The sequence below is a fragment of the Bubalus kerabau genome, chromosome 16 (genome assembly GCF_029407905.1).
Source record: "Bubalus kerabau isolate K-KA32 ecotype Philippines breed swamp buffalo chromosome 16, PCC_UOA_SB_1v2, whole genome shotgun sequence".
NCBI classification, from domain to species: Eukaryota; Metazoa; Chordata; class Mammalia; order Artiodactyla; family Bovidae; genus Bubalus; species Bubalus kerabau.
The window spans coordinates 66,602,779-66,625,980 of NC_073639.1; the positions used below are offsets into that span (position 1 = coordinate 66,602,779).

General features: G+C 52.7%; 1 protein-coding gene across 3 annotated transcripts in view; it reads right to left on the reverse strand.

Annotated features, from left to right (window-relative positions):
• Positions 1-9,704: 9,704 nt before the first annotated feature.
• GCN1 (GCN1 activator of EIF2AK4) overlaps positions 9,705-23,202 on the reverse strand; it is a 55,147-nt gene continuing 41,649 nt past the window's right edge. The window contains exons 43-58 of one of the 3 annotated variants that reach the window (XM_055550523.1): positions 22,535-22,652; positions 22,206-22,421; positions 21,031-21,195; positions 19,356-19,517; positions 19,034-19,126; positions 18,692-18,835; positions 18,331-18,600; positions 18,017-18,130; positions 17,345-17,575; positions 15,508-15,701; positions 15,280-15,394; positions 13,370-13,466; positions 12,897-13,045; positions 12,385-12,492; positions 10,961-11,179; positions 9,705-10,427 (exon numbers count right to left, since the gene is read on the reverse strand). In XM_055550523.1, coding sequence (XP_055406498.1) covers positions 10,302-10,427; positions 10,961-11,179; positions 12,385-12,492; positions 12,897-13,045; positions 13,370-13,466; positions 15,280-15,394; positions 15,508-15,701; positions 17,345-17,575; positions 18,017-18,130; positions 18,331-18,600; positions 18,692-18,835; positions 19,034-19,126; positions 19,356-19,517; positions 21,031-21,195; positions 22,206-22,421; positions 22,535-22,652 — 2,521 coding nt within the window. In that variant the 3' untranslated portion in view covers positions 9,705-10,301. Of the gene's footprint in view, positions 10,428-10,960; positions 11,180-11,630; positions 11,795-12,384; positions 12,493-12,896; positions 13,046-13,369; positions 13,467-15,279; positions 15,395-15,507; positions 15,702-17,344; positions 17,576-18,016; positions 18,131-18,330; positions 18,601-18,691; positions 18,836-19,033; positions 19,127-19,355; positions 19,518-21,030; positions 21,196-22,205; positions 22,422-22,534; positions 22,653-23,202 lie in introns of those variants that run through there. The other 2 variants (XR_008703569.1, XR_008703568.1) reach the window with 2 other exon arrangements.

Consider the following 23,202-nt stretch of genomic DNA (forward strand, 5'->3'; position numbering starts at 1 on the left):
CCCGCAGTCCGCGGCCTGCTGTGCTGGGGGCTCCGAGAGCGCAGCTGCAGCCAGGCCTTAGCTGCAAGAATCCCGGAGTGGCGGGCGAGGCCGACCGTGGCCCGGGGTGGACTTGCTGCTGCTTCTTCATCTTCAAGACCCGCAAGCGCTGCGGAGAGGGACCGACTGGCACGCAGTGACCGGGCGGGGCGGGGCTTACGCCGAGCTCCAGGCTTCTCGGGACTGGGAACTCAGGACACTCCGCCCCCATCTGCCTGGACACCGCCTACGAGGTGCTGGCTCCGGGCCCCCCACCATGTCCCGGGGCCCGTGGACTGGACGCCGAGGGCGGCTGGAGGCTGCGGGAGTTTTACCGGACGTGTAAGCTTTACACTGTAAGCAGTGTGAGTTTACGGTGTAAGCAGTGTGGCCTTTGACGGCAGCGCTGGGGCAGTCACAGCCCAGCCCCGCGCGACCTCTTGGGGCCTGAGATGCCCCGTTGGTAAAGCGGACCGAGAGGTTCCAGATTCCGGGTCGCTTTCCAACTTGACCCTGGCCTGCGAGATGAATGCCCCAGTGTGTAAGATGCACCCTTGAAATCGATAGCAGCAGCGCCCTCAGCTTCAGTTGCACCGCACCTACAGATAAAACTTCTGCAGATTGTGTGGTAGGAAGACCTGGGCCGCCGACGTTAAGCGGTATTCAGTTTATTATCAGCCCTAGGGTGGGTTGGTTGGTTTTTTTTTTCCGGGTTTAGAGTAAATTCCTACCTGAACTAAAAATAGGATGCGCCTACTGCCATCCTCCTTTGTAGAATTGCAGGGGGAAATGTAAGTTACTGATGAGTTCTGTATAGCTCTGTCCTTTTCTAGTCAAGTAGTTGCTAGATATTTCTTCTTGTTTTCCCAAACTTGTTTTGATTTTATACAAAGTAATGCCTGTGGAGTTTTTTTGTTTTTTGTTTTTTTTTTTAATGTACAGAAGCTTACCAGAAAGTACAAGTTACCATTTCCCCCCTCAGACCCACCCCTCACAGGTTACTAAGTTTTTTGATACCTTAAAACGGTTAACAAATATTTGTTGAATGAATAAATGTCTTTCAATGAATTGTCTTTGCCTGTGGAACACACATGTATGTAAATTGCCTTTTCTCTCTTAACAGCATACTTAGATCTTCTGTCATTTCACAACCACGGAACACTCCATCCTGGGCATACTATAATTTGACCACTCTGCTGTTGATAGGCATTCACGTTTACAATCTCTTATTATAAACAGTGTTGCAGGGAAGATCCTTGAGTAGCACATGGGGTGTCTTGACTCAAGCTTTAAGTTGTTTTTCCAGGAGCTGAGAATCAGCCTGGTGATGACCAAAGAACATGGGCTTAGGATCTGAAGGTACTAGCTGGGAGGGGAGCTCTTCATATGATCATTGAAACAAAATGGTCCTTCTTGCTCTGGGAAAGATTAGTGGGATCCCCTTTGATTTAGCAGTTTTAGAAAATACAAGAGAAGAAAGAAGCCTCAGTTTCCCCCAGGCAGGCACAGTCCACCATGCCCACCTGGTGAGGCAGAAGGTTGCTCTGGATCACCACCCCAACCTGCTCTGGAATCAAACAGGCTTTGGTTCAGTTGCTAGCTTTGAAGTCCTAGCACCACCCCTTAAAAGCTTTTGAGAGTCTGGAAAAATCACATCAGTGTCTCAGAGCCCCCAGTTACCTCATAATAGTTGTGAGGATGAAAAGAGATGTTTGCAAATCACCCGGCTCCTACAGGCATATGATAAACAGTAATAGTAATGCTGTTAAACCTGAGGTCATTTTGCACTGACTCATTCCTGCTTTGGGCCATTTGCTGTTGCAGACCTTAGCGCACATGCCCAGGGAGGCCTCTTCAGAGCACAGCTGTAGGATACTTTGAAGAAGTGGAGCAGAACCAGCCATTATGAAGCCCAGACTCCTCTGACTTGCCTCCGTGTGCCTTCTAGGAGGCAATGGGTGTTAATTCCTGTGCTACAGACTCCAGGATAGAACTTTTCCCATCCAGGAGCTTTCAGTCTCATCAGAGATAAGACACACTTGTGAGGAATAAAAAAATACAAGATGAAACAGCTGTCAGATTAGCAGACTAGACTTCAGAGGAGAGCTAGCACTTTTGATTAGAATGGGGAAGGGGGTGGGGGGAAGGATTTCATCCTAGAGTTCTCATGGTGGAATTGGAATTGAAAGAGCTGGGAATGGCGGGTGTGTTTTAATAGCTGCTCTCATAGCCCCGAGGATGATGGGTGTTAGCCTTGAGGGAGAATTCCCCATGAGACAGGGTGTGTGCCTGGTTCCCCAAAGGGAAAATCTGAGCACATTTTCCTCTAGAAACATTGTTATACATGATCTAAACTACAATGCAGTGACTGGAACTATGTTATGGTAGATAAAGTCTCTATTTAGAACAACATAAACTTTTGTGTCCCCGGAGGTAAGCAGCAGTATGTGCTGCCAACGGGAAACTTTGTTCCACTGTTCTGAAGGGCCAGCTTAGCGATGATGAGCTTTGCAACACCACCTGTTCAGACCTTACAGCGACTACAGTGGGGGGCATTGAAAGTTCCTGAGCAGAGGAGCAGTATCAGAATGTTCTGGGGGGATGTTATCTGGTACAGGCACGCAGGAGGGATTTTCAGCTGCAGAGCTTTAACGAAGGCTACTACCGAAGCCCAGGTGTGACGTAACAGCAAGAAGGACCAGTACAAAAGACGATATGCAAACAGTATCTACCAAATTTTTAGAAAACAATTAGCCTGACACCTGGATCCCTTTACTAGTAAGGTAGGTATTGTGCACCTACTGGGAGCCAGCACTGAGGACCTAACAGGAGCGAAACAAAACTCCATCCTCAGGAATTTACAGTACAACTGGTGAAGACGAGGCAGTGAACATTTGAGGGCTCACAGCTGCCAGGCACTGATGGAGGAGCTGGAGAGGTGGCAGGAAATAAAGCTTTCAAGTCCCTGCTTCCATGGAGCTCACATTCTGATAGAAAATGCAAATAAATAAATGTTAAAAGGAAAAACCAAGGCGAGTAAGAGGGACAGAGTATACAGAGATTTACAGGACATACAGTGATGCCCTGAAGGCAGTGGGTATATACTGTTCATTCAGTAAGTCTGGTTGTGAATGAAGAGAAATGAAGGGGCTGCTGAGAACAGTGGGGTGAATAAAGTATTTTCCAGGATAGCGTAGGTAGAGGATTGGCAGCCAGTGAACAGTAAGGATAGAGTAGTAAGAATGGGAGGAAGATGGGTTAAGAGCACTTGAAAAAGCTCAGCTGGCAGAGGAGAGTCGAGTGCTGTGGAGGTGGAGGGGAAAGGGGAGGGACCCCTGAGTGCGAGGCCTGGGGTCAGAGCCAGCACTGCCCAGGGTGGGAGGACAGATGAGGGCTAGTGCAGCAGAGGCTGGGGAGGGACCTGGGAAATCCACAGTTCAGGCTGGTCACCAGTGGAGTCTGAACTTGAACTCTCTGTTGAGGGAAGAAGCAATTGCTGCAATCAGGTAACAGGAAGTGGGTGCAGATAAGACCAGAGGGCACCACCACCCAACATGCTGGTCCAGGAGGGAGGGAATAAACGGGACTGTGGTCTCTTCTCTGATGGACCTGAGAACTGGCCCGACTCCCCACCTGTACGCTGCAGGCCGAATTGGATCAAGAGACTTGGCCCTGCCCTTTGGTCGCCCCTCTTCGAGATCAAGTGGACATTAAGTCCCTAGATTGCAGGGACCATCCTGATACCCACTGGGACCTGGACATGGTGGGCACTTGGTTTCCATTCAGTTAAAGTGCAGCCACACCTAGAATTTACAGTTAGGAGCCTCAGAAATAACCTGATTGAACTTTCTCAAGTTTGCTTTCTGTGAAGTGTGGGCCAAATTTGGGGTCTCTCATTGTAACTCAAGGTCAGGCCCCCTCCCATTATAGGTAGGATTTTTCTCCCATCTTCAAGATTGGATCAGAATTTTCTAACTGCGGTCTAGAGACACCAAGGCCCTCTATGAGACTCAAAGGATTTGTGAAGCTGAAACATTTTCACAAAACTGAGATGTCATTTGCCTTTTCCACTCATTCCTTAAGAGTGCATGGTGGAGTCTCCCAGGGCTGCACAACATGGGCCATCACAGTCGACTGAATGCAGAAGCAGACGCGAGCATCCAGAAGTGCAGAGGCGTGCAAAAATGCAAAGCAGCGCTGCTCTCCTCGAACTTAACACTTGCTATATGGTTATCTATGCTACTGTGTAATAGATTTATTTCAGGTGAATTAATGGAGCTTCTAAAGTTGACCAGTTTTGCTAAGATAGTAAGTATCAGTAGGCAAGTTGCATATAAGCAAGAGTTCTTTGGGGTCTGCTACCATTTTTCACAGTGTAAAGGAGTCTTGGGGCTGAAATATTTGAGAAACACTGTGTTAAATACTGCAGTACCCCAAGCATCCCACTTCCCTTCTTTATGAGGGTCTAAATGGTAGTTTGTGACCCAGATGCCATCTCGACCAACTCTCAGAGCAGCTCACAGTGAATTGGTGTTTCCATGCAGACACACTCAGGAATCTCACCCAGAAATCCCACTGAGCTGATAATCTTTGGACTAGTTTTTCCAGTTTCCTAAGCTTTGTTACCATCAACACCTTCCTTTCTGCAGGGAACCCTCCTAGCAGCTCAGAACTGCCCAATGAAACAACAGGGCTCCACCTCTTCTAAAAAGTGAAACCCAGTCACTCCACAGAACCACATGCCAAGAACTTGTTTGTTAAATTCGCCTTCCAAAAGTATTTTTATAATATGGCCCTGGGGCTTGGTGACCACAATATCAAGAAATGTGGGTTTGCTTTTCCAGTTCTGCAGCCAACTGGCCACATGACCTTAAAGACGCTCCCTTCCTTCCCTACCTCAGTTTTGTTGTTGTTCAGTCATGTCTGACTCTTTGCAACTCTATGGACTGCAGCATGCCAGGCCTCCCTGTTCTCACCATCTCCCGAAGTTTGCCCAAGTTCATGTTCATTGTATCAGTGATGCTATCCAACCATCTCATTCTCTGACGCCTCTTCTGCTCTCGATCTTTCCCAGCATCAGGGACTTTTCCAATGAGTTGTCTGTGCACATCAGATGACCAAAATACTGGAGCTTCAGCTTCAGCATCAGTCCTTCCAATGAGTATTTGGAGTTGATTTCCCTTGACTGATCTCCTTGCTGTCCAAGGGACTTTCAGGAGTCTTCTCCAGCACCACAGTTTGAAGGCATCAATTCTTTGGTGCTCTGCCTTCGTTATGGTCAAGCTCTCACAACCATACGTGACCAATGGGGAGACCACAACCCTGACTATATGGACCTTCGTTGGCAGAGTAATGTCTCTGCTTTTCAACACACTGTCTAGGTCATAGCTTTCCTGCCAAGAAGCACTCATTTCTTGACTTCATGGCTGCAGTCACCATCTGCAGTGATTTTAGAGCCCAAGGAGAAGAAATCTGTCACTACTTCCACCTTTCCCCCTTCTATTTGCCATCAAGTAATGGGGCCACATGCCATGATCTTAATTTTTTTTTAATATTGAGTTTTAAGCTGGCTTTTTCACTCTCTTCCTTCACCCTCATCAAGAACTCTTTAGTTCCTCTTTGCTTTCTGCCATTAGAGTGGTATCATCTGCACATCTGAGGTTGTTGATGTTTCTCCCTCCTGTCTTGATTCCAGCTTATAACTCATCCAGTCCAGCATTTCTCCTCATAAAACAGGGGCTGGCTCCCAGCCTCTCCTGCTTCAGCAATGACAGGACTGCTGTCCAGCCCAGGCACAGTGAAGACCTGTCCATGTGCTTATGTGCCTCTCTTTCAGTGTTTCAGTTCAGTTCAGTTGCTCAGTCATGTCCAACTCCTTGCGACCCCATTAATCGCAGCACGCCAGGCCTCCCTGTCCATCACCAACTCCCAAAGTTCACTCAAACTCATGTCCATTGAGTCAGTGATGCCATCCAGCCATTTCATCCTGTCGTCCCCTTCTCCTCCTGCCCCCAATGCCTCCCAGCATCAGGGTCTTTTCCAATGAGTCAACTCTTCACATCAGGTGGCCAAAGTATTGGAGTTTCAGCTTTAGCATCAGTCCTTCCAAAGAACACCCAGGACTGATCTCCTTTAGAATGGACTGGTTGGATTTCCTTGCAGTCTAAGGGACTCTCAAGAGTCTTCTCCAACACCACAGTTCAAAAGCATCAATTCTCCGGCGCTCAGCTTTCTTCATAGTCTAACTCTCACATCCATACATGACCACTGGAAAAACCATAGCCTTGACTAGATGGACCTTTGTTAGCAAAGTAATGTCTCTGCTTTTGAATATGCTATCTAGGTTGGTCATAACTTTCCTTCCAAGGAGGAAGCGTCTTTTAATTTCATGGCTGCAGTCACCATCTGCAGTGATTTTGGAGCCCCCCAAAATAAAGTCTGACACTGTTTCCCCATCTATTTCCCATGAAGTGATGGGACTGGATGCCATGATCTTCGTTTTCTGAATGTTGAGCTTTAAGCCAACTTTTTCACTCTCTTTCACTTTCATCAAGAGGCTTTTTAGTTCCTCTTCACTTTCTGCCATAAGGGTGGTGTCATTCAAACACAGTAATCAATCCGCCAGAAAGATCTGACTCTAGGTTGATGGCTTTTCAAAACTTGAGCTCAAAAAATTAGCATCTGCAAATTCTGGGTCCACAGTTACCCCCAGATCAGAGCACTAGCAGAGCACTAGGTGCCCACGGTTCATTCTTTTTGTCCACACACCTCACTTTACTCACACCATCCACGTATGCAGCACCTCCTGCGGGCCCGGCCATGTAGAGGGCGTTACCTCACCCACTCCAGACAGCCTGGGGGGCTGGACTGTCACTGTCCAGACGAGGACACGTTCTGAGAGGTTAGGGGACATGCTCTGGATTAACATGAAGCAGTCAAGTTAAGGTTTAAACCTGACTTCCAAGTCCATGCAGCTCCACCAGGGTGCTCTGTATGAGGATTTAAGTTAGGCTGGTTCCTGTTTTTCCTATTGCTCTTATTTAGAAAGGCTTGGAGCAGTTAAAGACCAGTCCACACAGAACCCGTTAGAAGAAAAACATCCCCAACCGCCTGTCTTGTTTTGACATCCACTCAGTAAAATAATGTCCCCAAATCCCTACCAATGAAATAGTGTTGACTCTGCAGATCCCCTGCCCTCTCCCAAACCCTCCAGCATCTTGGCAGTGGGATGAAGGGAACAACAAGGGACGTGAACCACGTCACACTCTCCTACATTTTAAAACAGTCTCAACGCCAAGATTCCAGAGGCTCCCAAAGTTAAAAGGTTAAGAATGCTCAGTTTAGTTTTCTCCAGATTAGCTAAAGGCACACTATCTTGTCACTGCCCTTCTAACACATGGCAGACAAAGACAGGGGTCCCCTCTCTCACAAAAGTCTCAGAGAAGTGTCTTTTCTAACAACTGGAAGTGTTGGAAGTGTCCTATATACAGGGTGAGGTATGGATCAGCCTGCAGAGCCACAGGGGAAGGCCTGGGGTGGCTCAGGCCCCTGGCCAGTCACCTGGAGCTGCCTCGGCACTTCACCTCATGCACTGCAGGACAAGAGAGGCCTGCAGGACCAGTCTATAGAGTGATGCAAGACAAGGCTTGTGCCCAGCTAGCCGGCGCAGCAGGAGGAAGAGCCAGGCTAAGGACACGAGTGGCTCCGGGGACAGACTGCCACTTATGACTATCCCGTGCCTCAATTTCCTCCTCAGGAAAAAAGTCCTAACTAGAGAAACTACTCCACAGATTGAGTGTGTTAAGTGGGGAAAAAAAAAAAAGCCAAATGGCACCTGTTATAATTACTATTAACCCCTAAAGGATAACTTTAAGACATATGGGGAGCTTCCATTCCAAATTCCTCATTTTGCAGATGAGAAAACTGGCCCAGAAAGGCTGGGCGACTCCTCTGAGGCTAAACAGCCCTACGAACCACCAGGGCAGATGGCTTCATTCTCTGCTGGCAAGCTCCTTCTCCTCCAGGGTTCGGTCTGGGCAGCTGTTTTCAGGACCGCAGTAATTATGGGCTGGCGGGATCCCCTTAACCTGCTCCACTGGCATGGCTGTGACAGCCCTTTGCAGCCCACCTTCAGACTCAGGGGATGCACGTCAGTGCACTCCAGGATTCTGAGTCATCTCCGTCTGTGAATCAACCTTCCTCCGTCCATCCATCCTGAATAGAGATCTCCCTGTCCTCCGGTCTCTGAATGGGAACCCGGTGTTTCTCCTTGGAAAATGTCAGTGTGTCAGTCGCTCGGCCATGTCTGACTCTTTGTGACCCCATGGACTGTAGCTCGCCAGGCTCCTGTGTCTGTGGGATTCTCCAGGCAAGAATATTGGAGCAGGTAGCCATGCCCTTCTCCAAGGGATCTTCCTGACCCAGGGACTGAACCTGGGTCACCTGCATTATGAGCAGATTCTTTACTGTCTGAGCCACTAGGCAGGTTTGGACTTTGCTTACTCCGAGTCCTCCAGCTGTAAGTACCATCAGGCTCTCCCGATTTCAGACTAGGGACAGCACACCAGAGGTGGACACAAGTGTCTGCTCTAAGATCCTGGAGGAAGCACTGAACACTTACCTCGGGCGCTTCAAAGAGGCTTCCCAGCCCACAACCCCTGCCTCCCGTGAGAACGCCACCGGCCTCCCAGGGCCGGCCGGCAAAGGCGACTGCAGCTGCAACTGGCTTGCTGGACGTATGCCCCAGGCAGCTGGGAGCCTGCTGGCAATCATCTGACTCCCAGGAGCAGAGGGCAGTTACCATGGCTACCAAAGCTGTAACCATTGGCTGCTTTGGCCGTGAGGACCGGCTCAGCTGCCCTCTCAAGGTCCCTTCCAGCCCTGGGACTCCACAGTTCCAATGAGCCCGTGGAGACCACGTCTGCTGCAAGAAAATAGGAAGTCCTGTGACACACAAAGCTCAGGCACCTCAGAGGTCACCTGTCGTATTCATCAGAAGTGCTGAGTCACAAGGTTACTTTCTACCTCCGCTGCATTATTAATAAGCAAAGCCTCACTTTTGTTTGTTTTTTGGTATAGTACTTCAGGCCTTTTATAACGTGAGCTCGCTCCCACCGTGTTTCATTTTCTCCCTTCCTTTTACAGCTCATACCAGAAATTTTGGTACAAGTTTTGTTCCGTATTGTGACCAGGGAAAACAGCCCAGGAACACTTGCGTCACTGGGGCCCGGAGGGGCGGGCTCCATCAGACAGGACGCCTGGATCACGAGCCTTCTAAGAACCAGGAGGAAGGAAGTCATTCATAAAGGAGGCAGATGCTCAACTGCGACTTTGGTTTCCTCTTGCAATTCTGATTACAGGAATGTGGTTTGTTCTTATTCCACATAAGGGAAGACTTTCTCTGTAAAACTCGACTCTCAGAAGCTGCCTACCTTTCTGAGTCAGGACAGAACAGGGAGGCAGCTGATTCAACCCCTAGGATCTCCACACCAGTGAGATCTCAGGTCTGACTGAAGCCCTCTTGAGATCTGGTGGCTGCAGGTATCTATGGGACTTCAGAGAGCAGGAGAGATGCCCAGAAATCAGAGTTGCCTGTGCTCACGGGAACAGCTGCATGCACCCTTGCCTTGCTCCTGATGCACGAAGCTTCATGTTTAGTGGATGTTCGGAGATTTTTAAAAATCTGCTTATCAAGATCAAATCAAAGCCTTTATTCAACATCCCTCCTTCAAACTACCTGCGTTTAAACCTACTCCCCTCCCCCAACTTGCAAACTACTAGGGCTGTGCGAGTTTTGTCCCTGTCACCTGATGGGTCAGATTCAGGTGAGCTGCACAATGCTGAAAAGCCACGCTGAGACACTGCACGGGCAGGCTTCCGCGGTTCTCTGCCCCCTCGGGATCTAGGCAGAGGTTGGAAGCACTGGCCCTGGAGCCAGAGCTCTGGCACAAGAGACCAGGAGGCAGACGTCTGAGCCTCACATTCTGGACCCAGCCACGCAGAGTGGACAAGCAGCTCCTGGTGACCGCTGGGCGAGGCTCATGCGTGTGCTTTTTCTTGTCTTCTCCAAAGAAAAGGGTGAGAGATGGAGGAGGCAATTTTCAGTTGTGTGTAGGTTTGATTTAAGGCTTTGGCTGTGGTCTGTTGATACATTAAAATACTTTCTGGGAACGCCATCTCCTAAGCTCCCCATCAGAACAAATGTATTTTCAAAAATGAAAACAGTGAACAAAGAGGTGGAGCTGAAATGCTGATGCAAAGCCCAGCGGACGGGCCTGGGTCTGTCAGGTCAGGATGGTGTCGTCCACCTGCTCCATGGAGTCAGCCTGGCCGGCCAGCTTCTTCAGAGACCTCCGGTTGCATTCATTCAGCACTTCCAAGCTGGCCACATCCAGGATCTTGCAGAGGGACTGGGGGAAGGAGGGAAACGAGGGGACAAAATGAGGAAATATGGCTTCAGCTTTCTCCAATCAAAGACAACACTGAACGCGAACCCAGAACTAGAACCACTGAGGGGGACCCTGGCAAAGGAAGGGAATTGAGTGGATCCAGAGACAGCCAAGACATGCAGGCCTCACACCCCGAGCCGATGACGGAGTGGGGCCTGGAGTGCTCAGCGCTTCAAAGGTGGCTCAGCAGGCAGGGGGCTGAGGGACAGGACTCTGGGCCTCAACAGGCAGCCCTGGGAGGTCTGTTACAGGTTTGGGAGCCACCTGAGATTTTACTTGGAGGAGGAACCCTGCTGCTGAAAGGAATCTCAACACCTCAGGAATAGAGGGAGTGTTTTTAGGCACCAGACTGGATGACTACCAGATGACTATCTGCCCATCAACACTCATGCCTATAGGGTAGCAGAGTACAAGCCTTAAACACTGTCACGCAGAAGGCCCACAAGACAAGCGCCCAGAAGCCGTGGGGAGGCCCACCAGTCCCAGGCTCCCACCTGAAACACCTCCTCTCCCTGCCTCATCTTGAGGAGGTTGACAATCGCCTGGTCACTGTAGGCCCTGACGACGGTGTTTTTATCCTTGGTGTTGTCCAGGAGGGCCTTCAGGATGGGCTTGATGGCCTGGGGGTCCAGGGCAGGCAGCGGGTCCTTGTTTGCCCACCAGATCATCTTCTCAGCCACCAACCTGATGTCACTGGATGGGTTCTGCAGACACTGTGAAGAGGAGCGTGGGCCTTCCATCAGGCACATCCAGCCTGCTCCTTGCCACAGCCCCGGCTCTGCCCTGACGCTGCCCTCGTCGTGGGACCTGACCCCGCCCTCGTCATGGGACCTGACCCCCTGCTCCCTCCGCAGCATTCCCACTGTGGGAGGGCGGCTGGGTGTGTTCGGACCCTACCTTCTCCACGTCATCTCACACCACCCTCTCCTTGGCTCAGCACTCTCAGCCCACGAGGGCTTCCAACTTCCTCAAACGCCCCACGCTGCTTCCTGCCTTGCGCCCCTGCACTGGCGGGTCCCACTACCTGGGGCGTGCTTGCCCCAGATCCTCACCTGGTCAGTCCCCTCTCATCCTTCAGGCCTCAGCTCAGATGTCAGCCTTCAGGCATCTCCCCGACAGCCCTATCTATCTAGATGAGGGCCCTCCCACAGGCTCTTTGTGTACCTCCGCCTCCAGAGATCTTGTCTGCCCCGTTCACCTCTGTACTTCAGGGTCTAGCCCGGCCAGGAGCACAGCAGGTCCTCAGTAATAAACACTGACGACAGCTGCACGCGGGGTGATACAGGCTCAGTCCAATCAGGGCCCTGTACACCCTCCTCTCTGGGTGTCTGCAGGGTGGGGACAGCAGCCGTGGGAGCCTCCCTGCTCAGAGTGAGGCCAGTGCACCAGGGCCACTGACACTGCCCGGGAGCTGGTTACAAAGGCAGGGTGTAGGGCTCGGCTGCATTTCTTAAAACGTAGGTTCTGGTTCTGTGTGCACACCAGCGTTTGAGCAGTATGCTCTATCACACAGATGCTGGAGGCCCCTCTGCCGGGCTCCCCAGCTTTCCCAAGAGGGTCCTGCAGCCACCAGAGCAGCCATGCCTGCTAATTACTGTCACGCCTACTAACGGGAGGCAGGTCTGCCACAAAGTTTGAAAAATTGGGATGCCTATAAAGAATGCCTAAAATAGAGGTTCTTAACTTGATTTGGGGTCATGGATGTATGGGAGACTCTTGACAAAAAGTTGGGCCAAAAAAAAAAAAAAAAAAAGTTGGGCAGTCTTCCACAGACCATTCTGCACCCCAGCCCTACGGGCTCAGAGACCCCCCACCCCTCAGCCCTGCAGGCCACCCTCCGAGTGCCTGGAACACACAGACACACTTCCGGTGTCTTCTGGTCACAGATCCATCTCATGAGCCAGGCTGCCCCACTCACCTTAATGAACAGGCTGGAGAGTTTGGCCGGCAACTGTCCTCCTCCGGTCTCGATGTGGTGCTTCATCAAGAAGCCCATGCCCCGGACCCCACTCACGGCGATGGGGATCTGGAAAGTGAGCAGAGAGCTAGACAGGGTGCCTCCAGCTCCCTCCTTGGGGCAGCAGGGCCATACACCATCCCTTCCCCAGGCACTTCCGGGGACCCTGGCTCTCCACCAGCAGTCCCCACCCCACCCCCGACTACATCACCTCCAAGACCTTTTGACGGCTCTTATCAAGAGCTTCTGCCTGGCTGTGGGGCAGGTGAACAAAGCCTGAGACACTAGTTCCCAGAAACAGAATCAGAGACTTTCTGGCCTAGAAGGGACCTCTGGATGCTCCAACCCAAACTCCTCACTGTTTAGATGATGAAACTGGTGCCCAGGGAGACCAAGCACTGGTCCCAGGGCACAGGAAGTTACTGGCAAGAGTGAAATTCTGACCACCTGGTCTGGCTGCCCCAAAGCCTTACCCTGTCCGCCATGGCGTTGCTGAGGATCATGTCCTGGACGTCGCTGCCATACTTGCCTATGCAGAGTCTGCCAGGAGCCACGCTCACAGCCACGGAGAGAGCCAGGCTCCGCCCATGCCGAACCATCCAGTCAATGCCAGACACGTCCGCTGGGTGGAAGGACACAGGGGGGTTGACCTGCACCGTCTACCACCCGCGAAGCCCACCTCCACCACCTGAGACTCGTGTGTCAGCTCAGAGCCTGGTGGGAACCCCAGTCCTCATTGCACACAGACCTCCCTGCCCGAAGTGGCCGCTCCCTCACAGGCCACTCCCAACCACAGCTGCGTCCTCGGAGCAGAGATGCTCCAGGCTGCAAGACCCCTGGAAACTCCGTTTTGACATTTCCAAGGAGAGGGTGGTCCAGCTGCCAGAAGACCCTCTGAGGGGCAGGGAGACAGAGAGGCCCCGAAAAGTGCACACAAGAGGCCTACCCAGCAAGTACTGCTGAAGAACGGTGCTGAGCTCCTCTTCCGTCAGAAAGGCACACAGCTCCCCCAGGCACCCAGCCGAGGAGATGCGCGTGTTGTCCTGACGGGGCAGAGAAGGTAGTGAACCAGGGTGCCACCTCACATGGGCTCCACGGGCACCAGGGCGGGAGGGAGGCAGACGCCAAGTCCAGTCTTCCCTGCAGGCGCACTCACTCCCGCCGCCAGAGCAGGGCTACCACTCACTGCGGCTGCCACTCGGCATCGAGTTAAAAATTACACACCCAGCACTTAACTTAATTATAGAAAACTCCAGCGTGTGTGCATATGGTGATCATCATCATAATAGCAACAATAACTGTATTTACATAGCACCTTTCTTCTTACAAGCCTGAATACTTTACGTTTATTATCTCAGTTACTATCAACAGCCCTGTGAGGCGGGAAGGGATGCAAGCTCTGCCCTTAGTCCTCAGGGAAGGTGGTTAGAGGACCACTGGGAGCTCCACCTCAACCTCACCCCACCTCACCCTACTCCCAAACCTCTCATGTGTCCGCCTATGTCCAGAGAGGCTCCCTGCTGCCCCAACATTGTGTGGGTCTGTCCTGGGAAGTCAAACTGAAGCTCTAATCAGCCCAAGGCAATAGGGAAAGGCTGAGGGTTCTGTGCCAAAACCAAAGTCTCGTACATAAGCGCTTCCTGGCCGCTCTCCCTGCTGGCTCACTACAGGATGCTGTGCAGAGGATTTGGGGTTACGTGCTATAATATTCGAAGTGCCAACTTGGCGTGCCTCTCCCAAACAAAACAACCAAAGAACCAACCAGGGCCTCAAGGGCCCATGGGGAGACATGAGCCAGGCCGGCACCCTGGATTGCCACCTCTGATCCAGCGGAAGTTCTGAGGGGGAGGAGGGTGGCCGGCCGGCAGTCTGGGCCTCTGAGCTCCCAGGTGTCACGCGAGGCTAAAGCTGGCTCTCTCTGACACAACACCCACTCTCTCAAAGGAGTCTATTTTAAGCTCCATTGTGGTGAAATGCAAATTGGTTTGTGTACTAACTTTTGCTTGCACTGTGAGTGGCCCTATAAAACCCTGACAGACCATGACCAAGAGAAGGCAGAGGCTCCCTTCTGTGCCACAAAAGGCCGGGGCCTCAGCTGCAGGGGATAACCGGCCCCGGACATGGGCAAACGAGGTGCAGCTCCGCGCAAACCCCAAGGCCTCCCTCCAGAGATCAGCCCCACAGTGTCGATCTGGCGACATGGCAGAGACGTCTGTCAAAGGGGAAAGAGAAAATCCTTCTCAAAGACTCAACCACTTTGGGGCTCACCAGAGCGCAAGGCAGCCAACTGGTACTTCACAGATGCTTGCAGACTGGGCCAGGAAGGGCCTTGGGACAGAGAACCAGGAGTCATGGGCTCAGTCCCAGTTCTCACTCTACCACATGGTAGGGCACGGCCCCAGGTCAGTCTGCCCCTCACAAACAGGGCTGAGCACCCCGCTCTGGACAGACACCAGACACTGTTTCCTGGGGGCTGTGCCCACACTTCATTTACTTATGGGCAAGGCTCTGCACATCAGCAAATGTTTCCCGAGCCAAAAAACAAAACTCAGCATTTTACAACTGGGGAAATGAGGGGCAGAGCGGGGGAAGCGACTTGTTTAAGACTGGAGAACAAATGAACGAGACCTGGGACTTTAGAAACCTTAGGTTCCCTTACCTATATGATACGTCGTCCATATCAACACTAAGTGCCTATCTCCCTCAAGACCAGAGGTGTGGCAAACCACAGAGCGACACAAATGTCGGGAGTGATGATCACTCCTAACCAGGTTCTGCTTCTCGAGGCAGAGACACCAGCCCAAGGGAAGGGAAACCAGCCCAACCCGCGCGCCCCACGTCCACCTGCGGCAGTACCTCGTCGTGTCCCAGCATGCTCAGCAGGAGCGAGACGATGTTTTTCCGGATGACCACATCCACTTTGGCCCCCGCTCCCTGAATCACAAACCTCAGGGCCTGCAGCATGGTGTCCCTGCAGAACCAACATGCCCGACTCAAACCCAACTGTCCTCCACTCGCGCTCCCACTGCACAGGCAGGGCCGGGCCACCCCAGGGCCACAGCTCTCCCTGCGCCAGTGCCTCACCTGACGCCTGGGTCCTCCATGACCCGGATGCCATTCAGCAGCTCCGTGAAAAGAGGATCCACCTTGATGTGGATGGAAATGAGCTTTCCTAGCGCATCGGCGGCCTTCAGGCGCACGCCGCGGTTCGAGTCCTGCAGGGCTTTGGTGAAGGTGGTCTGCAGCTGGGGCAGGAAGGGCTTCAGGGCAATCCCAACCTGTCAGAGAGACCCCCATCCCAGAGCCTGGCTGAGGGGGAGTGCAGGCCACAAGGCACACAGGCATGAAAACAGAGCACCCCGAACCCACGGGGCTCCACATTCAGGCTGGAAGTAGAGGCGCCGCAAGATGGGGGAGCCCAGCACAGAGGGTCCCCTTAGCCTCCTCTTCTGCTTCCAGCTTCCCACGGGCGGGGAACCATCAGCTCGGCTTAGGGGAGTTCTGCCCACGTGGGCAAGTGATTTGAAACCCCTGGCTCTGAATACATTACAGAGCGGGCCAGCAGACCTGTCAGTACCGTGGAAGAACATTCTGCAAAGGCAGATAAACAGGCCAGGTGCCACCTACTGCACACAATCCTACAGAACAGGTGGCTTCGGGAGGTCATCCCTGTACACACATGCACCCATGCACTGACAATCCAGTCTGAGTCCTGACCACGTGGAGGAAAAGACGCACATCTGTGACAAACTACAGATGGGTCCCAGAGGAAAGATCTACTCAAGGCTAAAAGGGAAGGAAAAAGAAGCTGTTTGGAGGCTCAATGCCATTTAGGGTCTAGAGACACTGGGGTTGGGGCTGGCAGGCTGCTGGGAGGCGGACCACAGAATAAAGCCAGCAAAGCTGTGGTGAGAGCCACCTGCCCACGGGTGACACCTGGCTCACAGCCTGTGGGACAAACTCCAGGAGGGAAAGGTTCCATCTGGACACAGAATTCATATACACACATCTGGACACAGAATTAACACACACACACACACACACACACACACACACACACATATACAAAAACGGCACAGAATGGAAGATAAAGATGATACTTAAATAAAAAGAAAAAAGAAAAGACAATTTCCAACAAAACGAGACTGATGCTCACAGTCCCATTTTTTAGCTGGGAAGTTGCTCCCCCACACTTTTCTCACAGAAGGAAAAGAGCTACCACTCTCTTAAGCTTTTGTTTCCAAACCACAAGCAAAAAAATTTTTTTTAACAAAATAAATCTTGGCTGTTTATAACTCTCTAAGCCTAAAGGCTTTAATTATTGGCCTGTAAAGTATCAGAAACAGTTAATGTGTTGCTTCACTTCTGACACTTAGGGCAAAAACTGAAGTTACTGCAGTTGCTCTTGGACTTCCTTTGCGTTCTCTCCTCAGATTCTCTTCATCTCCCTTTATGAGGTAGTCATAAAGATGGGAAATGTATGTGAACAAGGTTTCTATTGTACTCACGTGGCCCTGGATTTTGTCCTTTGAATCAACCACTTCTAATAAAAGCGATTATCAGACACACACACGCTGGTGTGTTGAGTTAGAACGTGTCATTAGATGTTATTTCACCTGAGCCCCATATCTCACAGCCCTTTGAGAGACAAGCAGTGTTGTACCCTCAAAACACAAGTGAAGGAGCAGACTCAGAAGTTGTATGACCTTCTGAGGTCATTCTGGCCACACATCTGCCAAGTGGTGGACCTGGACTTGACCATGTGTTGTGAGTCTAGAGACCAAGGTCTTTGCTCCCTCTGCTCTGCCGACTCCCAGGCAGCGCTGTCACCCTGCCTGCACAGCACAGTGGGTGCTGGTCTCCTGTGCACAGATCTGTGCTCTAAGATCCGCGTGGACCAAGTGAACCTGTCAGTCCTCACCTTGGCCAGCAAGAGGCTGAGTGTCTCAAGCAGAGCCGCCTTCACGTTCCAGCTGAACCGGTCCCCCAGGATGCGAATCAGAGGGCCAGTGATGTTGACCACGGATGGCCGCAGGGCGTCCGCCGAGGTCAGGCGGATCACCAAGCCTAACGCTTTGGCGGCTTCCTCCTTCTGTTCCGGGCTGCCAGTCAGGACCCCCTCCCGCAGCACTGGAAGGATGGATGTTACCCCCTGACAAGAGAACCACACCTGAGAGTCAAATCGCAAAGGTTCTGGGCCCAGGTGTCCCCGACCCGAAGCCAGGAGCTTCTGTCAGCCACCCTCTCTTCAACTCCATGAGCGACCGAGTCGGGTGGCTGGGGTCGTGGCCTGAGGGTGCTGGCTGGGGAACAGTCTCCTCGACTTGACAGTGACGAGAGCAGAGTCCCTGCAGCCCTGTCACTTATCTGCTCTGAGGTGACCTCCACAGCTGAAACTGGAGGTGGTGAACTCTGACCCTGTCCCCGCGGGGCCACCATGGGGAAGAAACACGCTGTCCGTGGAGGTGCGCAACAGCACCTAGAGCACTACGTGGAGTAACACGCAGCTGCTCCAGCGGCCCCAGCGCTGGGGACCCGGGGAAGGCAGAGGAGGGCCACACGCCCGCGGGGCCCCGCCCAGGGCCTGGCTCACCTTCTTCGGGAGGCAGAAGCCTGGCACGTGCTCGCCTCTGCTCTCATTTCCTATGAACCGGATTTCCTTGTGCAGTTCCTCAATGAGGGCCAGCTGGTTGCCCGCATCCAATTTCTGTGGGACACCGGGGAAAAGCAAAGAGGATGTCAGGGCTCAAGTCAAGCCCTCTCAAGACAGCAGGGGGAAGGAAGGGGGTGGGCAGGAGTACAGGCAAGACTGGCCATGCATGGACAGATGCTGAAGCTGGCTGACAGCACCTAGTCTTAGAAACGCCTGGAACTGTCTTCACCAGAGGTGGTCCAGCAGTCCCTCACCTTGGTGATGGCATTCAGGGCGTCCCAGCTCTCCTCCAGAACCACGGGGCTGGAGTCGTTGAAGAGGCGGATCAGGCCTGAGACCAGGCTCCGCAGGTGGCTAGTGTAATCCGCCTTGGAGCGTGAGCAGTAGATGTTGAGGATGATGGCCGCGGCCTGCCTCATGCCCACCTCAGGGCTGCGGGTGGCTTCCAACAGGTCCTCGATGATGATCCGGTGCCCGGTGTCGTCCTCCACAGACAGGATCACGGCCTGACAGTTGGCCATCTCCTAAAAGCACAGACGACACCTCAGCTGAGCATGCGCCTCCAGGATGGGACAGGACATGGATAGAGTCCGCAGGGGTGACTGTGCCCCTCACCAGCTGCTCGTCTGGAGTCCCCAGCTTCTCCTTCAGGGCCAACATGACCGCCGGGAGGATCACGCCAAGATGACGCGTCAGGGCATCACCCGCCACAGATGAAAGGAAAGCCAGAACCCGGGTGTTGACGGGCGGGGTCGTCAGCTGCAGGACGATGAACATCAGCTTAGTGGGGCCTGCCCATGCCAGCTGCAGCGCTGGGCTCTGGGAGATCCTGTCCCATTGCAGAGTCGCCGGCCTCCCCCAGCATCCAGGTTCAGAGCTGGTCCTCACGTAGACCTGGGGATGGTGATGTGGCCGTGGCTGCTGGGCCAGAGAGGGTTGCCATGTGTGGGGACTTACCTTGGGCACGAGGTAGGGCAGCACCACACGACTCTTGATGGCCATCACCTGCTTCAGACCATCCAAGGCAAACTCGGACACCTCCTCGTCATCCTGCAGAAGGGCATGGGGTGATGTCTGGGAGCCGCTCTCCTCCCCGCCTCCGCAGTCTGGACCTCCCTGGCCCCAACACCCCCCACCTGACCCCCCAGAGAGTCAATGCCATCCTGTGCACCCACTCCCTCTGGAACCTGCACTGGCTGCCTTGGCAGTCAGCCCTGGCGTGCGGCCCCCACGGAGATGGTGGAACCCCTCCTGGCAGGGGTGAGGCGGAGTCACTCACCAGCTGCTTCAGTAAAAATGGGAGGATGTCCTCTAGGGCCTGGTGGCCGATGGTGGAGTGCAGCTGCTCGAAGGTCTTGGCCGCTGCCTCTCTGACCTCCTCCAGCGGGTCACACAAGGCCTTCCTCGCCGTGGGCACGAGGGACTCGGAGAAATACAGCACCTGCAACAGCATGAGAGTGCTGAACCTGACGTGGTGGAGGGAGGGGAAGTCAGCGGGGGATGGGGGTGGTGAGGACCTCTGGCCTAGACAGGCTTCCTGGACTTTTGCCAGGTCTAGACTTTTCACTCAGCTGGTTTCTGTGGAAATGCACAAGTATGAGAAAGCAGAGAGGATTTGCGATCTGCCCCTAAGGAGCCTTCCCTCAGTGGTGGTTGTTTTGTTGCTAAGTCATGTCCAACTCTTGCGACTCCCTGGACTGCAATCCGCCAGGCTCCTCTGTCCATGGGATTCTCCAGGCAAGAACACTGGAGTGGGTTGCCACTGCCTTCCCCAGGGATATTCTCAAGAAGGGATGGAACCTGCATCTCTGTGTTGCATTGTAGGCAGATTCTTCACCAACTGAGCCATGGACTTAACAGTTAACAGTCTTGATTTTTTTTTGGCAAGTTCCCCAGATAGTCTGGTCTCTCATGGGAATGCCAAACTCCTTCCCATGGTGAGGCCCCAAGTGACCTGGCCTCCACTCCCCAGGCTCCTTTGTTCATCCTCTTGGGAAACTCCAAGTCCTTCTTCAAGTCTCAACTCAAATACCTGGTCCCTTATGAAGTCTCTGGATCTACAGTGGGGCCAACAACTGCTCTGTGCACTCCGTAACCAATTCCACCAAAGCAACGCCCCTCCATAAATCTAAGGACTGAATCTGAATATGGTGGCCATGTCATGGGCAGGGCCTCAGGCTTTGGGGCACTACCTACTTAATTAATCACAGTCCCATTTGATGACAGAATTTACCTTTGTTCTTTGAAAAATGCACCTATAAAAACCCCAAATGGCACACATGTACTGACACATGCAGGAGAAGAATCAGATGAGGCTGTTCAGGCTGAGCAATTGGCCACGTGCTCGCATCTCTGACCCGCTATCCACTCATCGCTCTGGCGCTTTCATCCCAATCTAGAGCTCTATGCCTATGCTCAACCTACTCAATTAGAAAAAGTAGGGTCGGTGAAAGACTCCAACCCCCCTTGACTGCTGCCATATGGAAACAATCTCACTGCTGGAGACGACGCGTTTCCACCCACTGGGTGCTCACTCTCATCTACTCCATGCCCTCCTGCTCCCTGCCACCCTCCACCTCTCACACACATGCACCTCCCTTCCCGGCTAAGCACACCACACACGTGAACTGAACTGATGCACTGACGCAAAAGGATTAATCTGAAGCCACCTCAGGAGTGCTGAGAGAAAGACCGCTTCAATCTCCAAAAGCCACCCCAGGCCCCTAAATTGCTGAGGTCTTAGCCTGTAAACTGATGGGAAAGCTGAGAGGTGAGAAAGCCCAGGGCGCTGTGGCCCCATCAGCACCTCACTGTCCACAGCACCCTCTGGAGTGAGGCTGGTGTGTCCCTGCGGGTGAAGTGTCGTTAATGGAGCAGCTTCTCCAGGAGCCCTCACCCCCTGGCCCTCTGTGGTGGGTAGGGGGCAGTCCTGCAGGCCCTGAGGACATGCTCACCGCATCCCGGCTGGTGGACTTCATGATCTCGCTCAGCCCGATGCACACGCCCTGCCTTTCGTCGCTCTTGGGAGATCTCAGGCCTTCCTCCAGGATGGGGATGATCTCCGGCAGGATTTTCTCCCCTAACTTCCGGACGAGATCTCCCAGCGTTCTGGCTGCGATCTGCCGGGCAGAGTCAAGTTAGGACAGACTCCCTGCAGACCCCGGGACACCCAGTGGGCTACTCCAGAATGAGGGCCCCAGGACCTCCCAGATGTTACTGGAGCCAGACTTAACTTTCCCCAACCCTCTATCCTGTGAAAAGCCCCCAGGGTACTTGCAAAACACCACAAAATAAAATTCTCTCTGCATCACACATGCCTACTCAGCTTAAAGAGTCAGCACCTTATGGATGAATAAGAAACTCAACACGTGTTGTCCAGTTGAGGGCTGATATCCCTGGATTGAAAACTGTGGCCTGGAAGTCACTTAACCCTCATGATCTTGCCCAGGAAAGGAGAGCTGGGTTTGTAATCACAACTTTCAGGGAAAAAGACCCATCTCCTCTGAGGCCATGCGCAAACCCTTGTTCAGAGCCAATTATGTAATCTGTTTGCCAGGGACGGGGGTTGGGAGTGGACTGTCAGAAGTGATCATTGGCCCTGGGGGCCCTCCTCCAGCTACCCTGGCCTTTGCTTAGCCCCTGCTTGCCCACCTCAAGGCTTGTGCGTGTCCAGTCCTGGTATCTCAACCACTGGTCCTTTGGTCCCAAACAGTCTTTCATCACCTTCTCACCTGCTAATGCTCACTCATCGTTCGTCTTCAAGCATCATTTCTTCTGAGAAGCCTTCCCTGAGCCCCCAGTTGGCTGACCTGGTACACGCACTGGCAGTGCCGTGTAGCACTTGCCATAGCTGCATTTCCCACTTGTTTGTGTGACTGTTTGATTAATATCCGTTTCCTCTGCCAGACAGCAGCTCCACAAGGCTGCTTTTCTTCTCTACAACGTCCTAGGCCTCCGCTTAGCACATGGTAGATGCTTAAGAAATATTTCTTAAATAACTAAGTAAATAAAAGTTCCCCTGCTGGATGGTGGACCCCACTGTTCTCCCATTCTCTGCAGACCCAGCTTTCTAGCCTCTGAAAGGAGGCATCAGGGCTATGTGGTCAGAAGCCAGGCCCGGGACACTTACTGTTCTCTTATCCGCGCATGTGCTGGCCAGGAAACCCAGCAGGAGCCCAAAGAGGGTGGGCAGGATCTCACGCAAGGTGCGGGGGGTGTTAGAGACCACAATCTTCCAGACGTGCAGGGAGGCCTGCCGCACCACCAGCTGGGTGTCCGAGCGGCCCATGTACAGCCCCGCCAACACCCGGTTCCGCCGATCTACCCCCAGGGCGGTGATAATCGCCTGCAGTGGCAGAAGGGAGCCAAGAATGAGAGGTGGTGAAGCCTCCACGGTGTGAGTGCCAGGGAGTCTCCCCACCAGCAGCAGAGGGAGGAAGGTCAACTGGGGCTGCACACCTTGTTGGACTGCGCGGTTCCAAAGTTGTCATCCTCTGAGGCAGTTTCTGTGGTCATCTTCCCAGTGACTCCTGAGATGTGGAACAGGAGATCGCCAAGGAGCTGAACAGAGCTGAACCTGAGGAGGAGGCCAAGAACAGAATCACAAGGGTGCAGGAGGAAGTCTTGGCCAACCACCAGCCAGAAAAAGAGACTGAAAGGAAACGAACCCCAAACACTGGTGGTGGTTCTCTTAGAACAGGAGAGGTCACAAATTATAGTCATTTCTCGACAATCTCCCACATATGTTCCTTCCAAGTTTTGTACTAATGAACATTACTTTAATAATGGAAAAGAACAAGCTATTTTTAAAAGTGGATACAAATATTTCTATAATAAAAGTTATTAAAGAGAGAGAGAATACAGAGGAAAGTATGAGCAGGGAATCCAGGAATGCAGATCATCAGGATGCAGGACGTAAGGAGAGGCCTAGGAGAAACTGTTTCTCTTTGAATGAATGAGTATAAAACTAACAGTTGTATTCAAACTGAAAATTCAATTAATACAAACAAATAGAAAGAGAGGGTAAACAAGCGCCCAGACTGCCAGCACCCAAGCAACCGCTCCGACACTCCGGTGACAGCCTGTGCACATCAATCACCCTGCACACAGACACCCCTCCCACACAC